The 10,702-nt window shown below is 40.2% G+C and overlaps 1 protein-coding gene across 2 annotated transcripts in view; it reads right to left on the reverse strand.

Annotated features, from left to right (window-relative positions):
* Positions 1-10,325, reverse strand: part of PDCD6IP (programmed cell death 6 interacting protein) — a 30,539-nt gene extending 20,214 nt beyond the window's left edge. For both annotated transcript variants that reach the window (XM_071429701.1, XM_071429700.1), the window contains exons 1-3: positions 10,009-10,325; positions 3,906-3,960; positions 2,055-2,124 (exon numbers count right to left, since the gene is read on the reverse strand). In XM_071429701.1, the coding sequence (XP_071285802.1) occupies positions 2,055-2,124; positions 3,906-3,960; positions 10,009-10,214 (331 nt within the window). In that variant the 5' untranslated portion in view covers positions 10,215-10,325. The remainder of the gene's footprint in view (positions 1-2,054; positions 2,125-3,905; positions 3,961-10,008) is intronic.
* Positions 10,326-10,702: the final 377 nt, after the last annotated feature.

Here is a 10,702-nt window from a genome sequence, read left to right on the forward strand (position 1 = left end):
CTATTTTACCTAGATCATCTCCCTTCTCTAAGCTTATTTTCCAGAATTTTTCTAAGAATAAGGTCTTGAACTGAGACAAAAGTTGTTTAGACTTGGAAAAGACTAAAACTCAAGACAGAACAGAAAATATGGCTTGAAAGTTTCTGAAGTGCAGAATTACTTTATACTCTGGACTGCACCTCATGTGTGATTTACTATAGCAATACAGATTTTCCACAGACTCATCTGTTTACAGCACTACCCATTAACTTAGTCAATATATTTCAGATTACGTGTCATGCCGTGAACTCAGTCACTTTTTAAGCAGTCACAGTATCTGTCAGCTACCACTGTGATACAGACTTGGGATCCAGGGAAGGTGGGAAGCAAACAGTTCAGCACCACAGCAAGAGCCAGAACTCTCAAGTTGCCACAGAAGTCTCAGGAGTTTTACGCTGAATTTCTATGTAAACTCCTCTTAGAAGTCCAGAGAAATTTTTCTTCCTTGATTACTGATAAATTTGCATTACACTGAGAAACCTCACCACCAATTCTGATCTCTTTTTGCTAATTTCTTCCCACCAAGATCTGCTTCAAAGTTTCAAAATGACCCTTATCCCACTGCTTGTTAACTGAGCATTACTCACATCTCAGTTAAAAACTTCTTTGATATTTGACACAGATTGCTGCATAAATTTTTGGCCATCTACCTCACAGATTATTTAGACTAGCATATAATTAACCTGCAGACAAGCAAGCTTCCTCAAGCTGCAGTAACATCACATTTATTCAAATTGTTACAGTAATCATCATTGTTACAGTTACTGATTTTTTCCTCACAATTATTACAGATCTCTAGTGATTCACAGACTATGTTTACGTCATAACTAAACATTGTGAACTTTACAAATAAACAGATTCAATCCTCATTAAATATTAGGCCCAAAGAAGAAAGAACAAGACAAATTCTGAGAAAAAAAACCAAAGCATCTTCAGGAAGGTTCCCAATTATCCAGGACTTCTTAAAACACTTGGAACAGAAAGCAAGGATCAATTGAGTAGGTATGCATAGGTGTATTGTTACAGATATAGTTTACACAAGTGCAACTGTTAGCATGTGTATTCAGAACATAGAAAACTACAAAGATTTCCAGTAGTTGCTAACAGAGAGCAACTGTTAACTGTTTGCCTGTATAAAGCAGGCAAAAACTTTAATAAAAATAAAACCAGAGTAAAGTTCAAACATCTTTTTCAGGCTTTGTCTGGAACTTCAAAATTGCAATGGTCATCTTGCAATGCTGATCACGATGAACACTTAGGTATAAATAGAAATATTAAAGAATGATGACACACAACTGAACCACTCCTCACTCACTCAAAGGATTCAGTCTTACTTCTATATTGGCAAGTGTCCCAGATCCATTTCATGACCCTGAATTTGTGTGCAGGATTGTCCCTCTATGACTAAACAAATCAGACTCAAACTCATTATGTTCATGGGAAAAAAATACAATTTTTTTTCTTCCCAAGTGATTAAATCAGTATGAAAATATTTCAAAAAAGAGTGATAGAAGAGTAATTTTAGAGTACAGGGAAATAATTCTATTCTCTTGAAAATGTGGTATCAAGACTGTGTTACGGAAGCCAGCTACCATCACTCCTCTTCTGGAGTGGACTCACTCACTCCTAAGCACTCTTCATCTTACTCATTTAGAACAGGAAGAGCTGCATTACCCAAAATCTACTGGATCTTAATGTTAACATGAACAATTCTGATTAGTATCAACTGGAGTTGTTCCCAGAAGACATCTGAGAAGCAGACAGTACAACTACAATCAGAATGCACGTCTATTTGTGCCTCTGGAAATCTAATATAAAATCTCAACTTTGTAAAAATTCTTTGCATGGTGCTTACTTGTTCATTATCAATGTTGAAGTGATTAATTTGTCACCAATACAGCTGAATTAATTTTAAAGCTAGGTTTAGAATGCTAGAAAGACATTAATTCAACTACATAAAAATATTCTCAAAGTTTAGCATCATTAATACTTGTTTTTTTGGTACATTCACATACCCAATTTGGCAGATCCTCCAAAAAGCGATCCTTTGTCAAAAGCATCTTTCCACGTAAATGTTACACAGACCTGGAAGTGGTGAAAAACAAACATCTTTATCTCTAAAATCAAATATAATCTTAAAATACCCCAAAATCTATATATTTAGCCCTCATATTCTAATTGCATAAAACCCTTCATTTACTTCTTGGAACATTACAAACATTCTGGAAGTTTCAGGAAATCATCAAGAAGTATTCAAAATGAAATTATGCTACATTTTTTCCTTTCTGTTAGTTTGCTCGAAACATTTCAAGTAGACAAGACAGAAATTGTCAGAAACATTTTTCAGCTTTGTTCATATTCTGAGCAACAGATAAATTTGTTTCTGAACAATTTCTCCTCTCCCAGTAAGCCTGATGGGTTGGTACAATCACAGTTTAAGGAAACCACCCAACCAGGTAGTTTTCAGTGTGCCAAATTATCTGTGTATTTGAATCTGTTGTGAAATACCAAAATCCACTCATTATTATGAGTGAATTCAATAGCAGCATTATCAGGAAATGCCCTCAGGAAAGAGAATGGAGGTAGAAACAGTGTGTTTTATTTATATTTCCAGCATATACTTCAGAAGCAATGCAAATACTTCATTGAATCTGCTTACAAGTTCTACAATTCGATTCCTTTTTCACCTGATCAAGTAATTGTAGGCAACTGGTATCAAACCAGAAAAGATGGCAAACTTCCTCAGTTTAAAGTGCTTGGGGAGAATCACTTCAGAAAGAGCTACAGTACTGCTTGAGAGTGTATTTTCCTCTAGCAGCAGTGCTAGTGCAGGATGTTCTGGTCCCCAGATGCATTGCTGCTTCCACTGACTGTTTCTCCCTTTAGGTGGAACAGTTTACAGACATGCAGATCTTACTGTCTAAGTTTTCCAGTTTTCCTTGTCTCAGGGTTTGCAAATTACCATAGCAAAGGATTTGCTCACTGAAAATCAATGTGCAGTTCTTGGCTGCAAGCAAATGCAGCTACATGCAAAACTCAAGCAGAAGTTAGAAACAGATTAACATTACTTATAACCTGTCAGACTGAAAGAAATTAAGAAATTTCTCCTTTTGATCATAATATTACCATTTAAGTATGATTTGTTGATAAAGAAATATAAATTCTGCCATATTTGTAAACACATTGAAAGAAAACCTACACTTTTCTCCAACAAAATACAGGAGCCTACAGATCTATTCCAGTCTCCACCTGAAGAAGCCTTCAACAGGGAGAAGTTCAGCTGAATTCTTTAGAATCATGTCCCTCTAGAGACATGATTCTAAAGAAATATGGCAAGAAAAAACCCCAAACCCTAATGAACACTATACCTATATAAAAACTATGTCATGCAGAGGCAGGAATAAAGCGATAAGCTCTTAAATGGATTATTCTGTTGTAAAGGAAACATCTCTCCTGCTTCAGAAAACAAAGATCAGATTCCATCCACTTCTATAGGTTTTCCCATAGAAATTATGAATTTAAAATCCTTTAGAACATAGCATGAAATAGACTTCTTGGAAAGCAGAGAGTTGAAGAGGAATCAGCAGAGCCCAACCCTTTCTGCCCTAGACCACAGAGATCACCTAGCCAAAGCCAAAATGCTTCTCAATCTGTAAAACAAAGGCAATTATGTCCACTAGAGGTGAAGTCTCAGCATGGACTGTATGTGAGCACCGACTAGAAAATAAACAGAGATTAGGAAAATAAGGCTCAGAGAGATTAGCTGTCTTGTTCAATAAAAGTACTCATTAGAGGATTAGGTACAGGCTTGGAAGTCACACATCATAGGTGCCATGATTCAATAACTGGTTTGGCAGTCTTCTTACCTGATTTTCAGAGAATGGAAACTTTGGTTCAATTGCACACAGCTGATCATAGTATCTACAAAAAAAAAAAAAAAAGAAAGAAAAGAAACACACAGCTATTAGATAAATGAAATTAACAGTTTTGGTTTATTAAACTGGCATATAAAGTAGGGAGAAGGGCACAAAAATCCTACACACAACTAAGTTAAGAAGCTCATTTGTAGAAATGGAGGATTTGCAGGATGGACAGTTCCTGTATAAAGAGATTCTTTCAGTAGAGGAACAAGTTCAGCAGAAGGTAGTTTTTCACAGATAACATGGGAGCCCTGTCTCAGTCAGAAGTAAAACAGTATCACAGACAAAGCTGATCCAGATATCACTACCTCATGGATGGTGGATTAGAAAAGAGCACCATGCAAAGGAGTCCCTGTATACATACAGGTAGACAGTGAGTACATTAAGTCATGCTGCAAAAGTAAATTAAATACAGCATTTAACATAATATTAACATGCTACAGTGTACTCTCCTGATCTTACCATTATAACCCAATTTCAATGTTTTTCAAATAGATGCCATTTGCCTTGCACAGTACCAGTTGGAGAGACCAATCATTGATAAAATTCTTTAGTTGTAAACTTAATTTTCATTGGAATATATTCGAGTAGTCACAGTGAATTAAACCCACAACTTCTACATTACAATATTTTGACTAGTCACAGTGGAAGATGTTTAGGAAAGGATGCCAGAAAGATAATGTACTGAATATAGCACAGTCCCTCCCAATCTATCCAGGTAACAGGAAGGAATTCCAAGTTTTCCTGAGTGGTGACCTACACCTTCACCATTTGTTAAACATGACAGGTTAGATGCAGAACATGGAACTCTTTAACTGCTAAGAACACATAACATGTGAAGCCTGTTTCCTATATTCTTCCTGTAGCATTGGCCATGCAGCTATATGCTTAACATTATATTGGGAAAATTGTTTTATAAAGAATTTATATTCCCAATATACAAAACACCTTTTTTTCACAGTCTATGAAACAGGACTAACATTGTTCCCAGCTCCTTTCACTATTAAATACTGATCACAACAGATACAGGCATGAGATGCATGTACAAGACCTGTGTTGTACAGACAATAAACGTTTGTTTAAAAATTCAAGAAAAATTTTCAAAACTCATATACAATAAAAACAGTGTTAGTGTATTCTTCAGTTAATTGTATCTGCCAATGTATATCAGACTACAGGTTTCTGACTTCAAATGAGCCACTGCAATTTAAGACGCAATATACCAAGCCATGTCAAAAACTACAATAATCTGCAACAGCAAAAGGACTTCCACCAACAAATGAATTGAAAGAAATTGCTTGTAAGGCTAAAAAAAGTCTGCAAATATTTACTGTGATGGCAATTTTATCAGGATTAAACAACTTGCCAACTTTATGAAAGGTACAGTTAAAAATAATAACTAGCCCTGAAGATTACTGCAACTATATATTTAATTATACTTCTGCCATTGCCCTGGTCCGGTCTCAACACACTTGCTTTAACTTAGTATCACAAAGAAAAGGAGAATTTGCATGCTGTCTCCTCTTGACTCAGTTTAATTTGTTAACTAAAAGCCGCCACTAAAGCCAAGCTGTCCTCCCACATTCCACGATTACACTGTCCTCATCTGCCATGAGGATGGAGTAAAGGAGCAAAGCTTGTCAAATGTCCTTGTGAAGCCGGGTGTGCCCAAGCCTTGGCTCCCTGCAAACAGACTATTCTTTGTGTCAACACTACCACAGACAAAATAAGCCAGAGAGGTGTATAACTCCTCCTAAAAAGGGCTTTTTGTTTGGTTGGTTTTAAACAAGTTCAGAATTTATGTCTCTGTTTTCTTAACTATTTTAAAGAGATGTGATGCTATTTCTTCTTATTAGAGAACTTGAAAATCTACTCAAGTTTAAGAGCTCTTTCAAACTCTGCAGACAAAAAAAAAATCCCAGAATACAGCCACGTAAAGTTTTTTAGATTTATAAATATAAACGGTATAAATATAACAGTATGCATAAAATTAAACATATAAAAATGGTAAATGAAGATGTTAACCACAGAACAGCACAAAACCATCAGTAGAAAACTAGAAAGTAACTACAGAAGGAAAAGCCACAATGGATGCACAAGTCAATTACACACAAAAGATGACTGTAAATATAAAGGTGTAATTTAAAACTAAATTTACAGTAATTTAAACTATCAAGATACAGAGAACACAGGGCACAACACAGAGGAGTGGTGAGTCTAGCTGTGCCAGTGAGGAACTACAACTGCAGCAGTGAAAGGAGGGGGGCACATGTCAGCAACACAGATCTAGTGCTCAAAATACAGCAATCTCTCATCAAAATTAGCATTATACACTCCTAAATGCCAGTAAAAAGAGGTCATCAAATGAGTAGGAAGTCAAGGTTTAAATTAGAATTTAACTAAAATTTATGTACTGCATTAAACTCAAATACTGTGCCTCCTCCAAAGAACCATAAAGAAAAATCTCCTTCAAAAGAACATCAAAAAGATGTCTTTGCTCTCTAAGATAAGAACCAGAGTCCTGAACTCACAGCTAGAAATCACAACTGCAACTTTCAGCCCTACGGGAATTTGAGCATTCAAAATAAAACCATGCACTCCTCCCACCCCCACTTCTATTTCCTGATTTTCTTTAAACAAAAAAAAAACTGCAGGAGTTGTTAGCAAAATTAAACCAATTAAACTTGCACCAATATTCCATGTCTCCAGAAAAAGGAAATAAAATCCAGGCTATCTTTAATATTGGAGGAAACAAGAATCCCTTGAAGCTATAATTATACTCAGAACTTAAAAAAAAAGAAAACCGCCACTAAATCAAATCTGCTACGACAGAATTTAAGGGGAAACATCTGTACCAAGCTCACTTACATCACCTTCAGAGCACTCAGATTCTCACAAAACAAAGAAAGCTTGGAAGCAGGCTGAGGTCTTTCCAGCTACCCAGTGAGAAGGGGCATGTCTATCTCAAATGCTTCTCCAAGAGAAGTGTTTGCATTCAGCAGCTGAACAACAGCACACCACACGCTTTCAAGCTTTATTGGTCAATGCTTGTCTAGGAAATGTGGCTCCAACAGGGCTCATTTCTTCCATAAAAGAAAAAAAAGTCTGTAGTGACTACTCAGCAAAACAAGGCTTCTAGAAATTACAAAACCGTGGGCAAATCCTAGATTAGTTGGCAGAAGACTAAGCCCTCATTTCTCAACAGTTAAATGGTCTACAATGCTCTACTAGGTATTACGGTCTATAAAAAGCCACAAGGAAGTAAAACTATGCAAATGGTATGCAATGTTCTAATTAGTTTTTCTAACTTTACTTCACCAACAATGTTTTAAACTCCAACTTCAATGAAATTAAACATAAAGACTGAGTATTGCTCTTAAATACCAACAGGAAAACACTGGAAGTTAGAGAGGCAGAGAGATTTTCAGAGGAAACACAAGGCATTTAGGCACTTGTGTATCTCAGCTGGACACTTCAAACTTCTGGATGTGCAGACAGTTATGTATAATATTAAAATAACTGTGCCTTACAGAATAATTAAGAGAATATATGTCAGAATACTCTTACAGAGTAAGAGCAAAATTATTTTCTAGCAACTGTAATGAATATAAATGGTCAGACATGGACCAAACATGCATAACTTGTTAGAAATAAGGGAAAAGACGCATCTGATTGTTTTATCTTTACTAACTTACAGTTAATTTAAACCTTCATCTTATCTCACTTCCAGTATAAAAAGAACAAATACTCTCAAGCAATACAATTTAAAAATGCAGAAGTTTTAAGAGAGGAATTTCTGCATGGGAGGGATATCACTTCATGTTTACATCAATTCAGAGCTACATCCAACGGCTCCAGTCTACAGCAAGAGCATCTGGGCCAGGTAAATTCATCTGCTGAGCACCAATCACCAGCAGAGAGAACAGATCACTGCACATGGAATTGACTCAAAGCTGGTAATTAGGTAATTATACAATTGCAAGTGGTTTCCCTTGATTATTCAGAGGGAAAACCTGAGGTGAAGTTGTATACTATGGATAAATTCATTTAATAATTGGCTGGCTCTGAAAGAGGGAGGTCCTGCTCAGCCTCTTGGCTTTCCAAAACACTACTTTTATTTATTTATTTTTGCGCTATCTCTGATGTTTGTCTGACCCTCCACTGAACTCATTCAAGTTGCTCAGAATGCCATGCATACACTCTGCCTTCCAGAAAAGGTGTAAGGATCAGAATTGAAAAGTGGGCTGCCTTCTTTTGGTGCTGCAGAGTAACTGTTCGGGTGAAGTCCCACAATGCGGCTGGGCCAGACGGGGATTTCAGACAGAGACTAACAACAAACCTGACTGGCACCTTCAGAAAAGGAAGCTCAACTCCAGCATGCTCAATTGAAGCTCAATTCCAAGGAAACATAATCTGCTTTTTAATTTGGGTAGCAAAGTTACGCTTTCAGTTCACGGATGCTCAAAATTTCCCCAACCTTCAAAGGCATATACTCAAGTACCTTCAAAAGCATACACAGCAGTAGATAGAAATAGAACAGGGAACTACAAAGCTACTGTAAAATACAATCAATGCAGTCAGAGCTTTTACAGCCCAAATACCCAATGAAAGATTGATAATCATCAGTAACTTATTTCACAAAACTTGCCTTCTTTTTGGCAAGGCACTTGTTAAGAGGGTTTTGAACGTCTCCAGAGATGGAGACTCCACATCCTCCCTGGACAACTTGTTCCCATGCTCTGTCACCTTCAACATAAACAATTTCTTCCTCATGTTGAGGTGCAACTTCTTGTGCCTTAACTTATGGTCACTGCTTTTCATCCTGTCACTGGGCACCACTAAGAAGGGACCAGCACCATCCTCTCAAAACTCACCTTTGAGGTAACCACTCTCTGCACTAATACAATCCTTTCCAGTCTTCTCCAGATTAAACAGGCCCTCCCTTGTAAGGGAGATACTCCAGACCCCTAATCATCTTTGTGGCCCTCCTCTGGACCCTCTCCAGTAGCTCCTTCTCTTTCTTCTCAACATTGCAATCCCTAAGTGTTTTAGGGAGGTAGGACAATGGAGCTGTTAGTCCTATTGCAGGCTTTATGCACTTCACCAGGCAGAAGGCACAGATGAATCTTTTGCTCACCTAACCTATGGTAACTCCAGCACCACAGAAACTCTATTAAACTTTCTGATAGCAAACTATCAGAAAGTGTGAAGCAGAAAAAAAGAAAGGATGTGACTTCACAAATACATTAAGAAGCTGCTAAACATAGAAAACAAAAGGAAATCACGCTGGTAACAAAACACAAAAACAAATCCACACACAGAACTGAACAGGAAGTGAAAAGAAAGCTGTAATAGCAAAAGGTAACACTGAAGAGAAAGAAACACCAACCCTATATGGAAACAAAATGGTCTGTCACGGGTACAAATTGGAAGAAGGGAAATTTACATTCAAAGAAACTTTTTACTGTGAGGGAGCTGAGGCACTGGTAGAGGGATTTCCCCAGGGAGGTTGTGGATGCCCCAGCCCTGCACTGTTCAAGGCCAAGCTGGATATAAGGCCTTGAGCAACCTGGTCTAGGGGAGGTGTCCCTACCCATGTCGGCTGCGGGGGTTGGGACTAGATGATCTTTAAACTCTCTTCCAAACCCTTAACGTTCTCTGCTTTTACAATTTCTACGTACACCTAAGAGCTACTGGCACGACACAAACACTGGGAAGGGGATGATGATGGGGACAAGGCCTTCCCCTCCCTGCGCTGCCATCATGTGACATCCCACGACACCCGAGTGGCGCGGCGAGGGCCGGGGACACCGGGATGCTGCAGGACACCCGAGCGCCGGGGCGCCTGCATCCCACAGGCCGCCGGAGCCGGCCCGGCAGCCCCGGCCGCTTCCTGCCGGCAGGAAAGGCCGCCCACACCTGGGCCCGCCCGCACCTGGCTCCGGCTCCGCCACGCCCAGGGCCCGGAGCCGGCGCCGGGGCCCCGCTGGGAATCAGGGCTGGGGGAGCTGGAGGAACCCAGAGATAACGGGGGAGGGGGGGCCCCTACCTGAGGAGGGTCTCCAGCGAACTCTCGTGCTTGTCGAGCGGGCGGCCGAGCGCGCTCTTGCGGAGCCTGCTGAGCTCCTCGGCGGCCCGGCAGTGCTCGGCCTGCGCCTCGGCGCCCGGGTAGCTCTGCTGAATGAACTTGCACAGCGGCTTGGCCAGGTCCACCTCCGAGGCCTTCTTCAGCTGCACCGAGATGAAGTTCGTCATGGCCGACGCCGGGCGGGCGGGCAGAGCCGCCACCGACACCGCCGCCGCTCCTCGCCGCAGCGCCGGGCTCCCCTTCCCGGTCCGCCGCCGCGCTTCCGGGAGCGCCGCGCACGCGCGCGCCCTGGCCCGCCTCCTGCGCCGCTCTCCCCGCGCCGCCCCCGGAGCGGGAGCCGCTCCTGAGGGGAGCGCCCGGCCGCGATCTGCGTCAAATGAGGGAGCGGGTGGCGACCCGCGGAAGACAGGATCACCCGTCATCAAAACTTTATGCTATTTACACATCTTAATAAACAAAGGCATCAGCGTTTACTGGTTCTAAATTGAAAAACTTTCTTATTAATTAGTAATCAAGTTCCTATTTGGTGGTTATATCTGTCGCTTGTGGTGCTAATAAATCTGCAGGCGCACTTCTTCCCTTAGTTTGAGTCTGGAGTCTGCTGGGTTCTGGCGTCCTCACTCGTAGTGGCTCTTGTCCGGACAGACCGTTTTGG

The sequence above is a fragment of the Agelaius tricolor genome, unplaced genomic scaffold (genome assembly GCF_023055355.1).
Source record: "Agelaius tricolor isolate 1412-34295 unplaced genomic scaffold, bAgeTri1.0.p SCAF_6, whole genome shotgun sequence".
Classification (NCBI taxonomy): Eukaryota; Metazoa; Chordata; class Aves; order Passeriformes; family Icteridae; genus Agelaius; species Agelaius tricolor.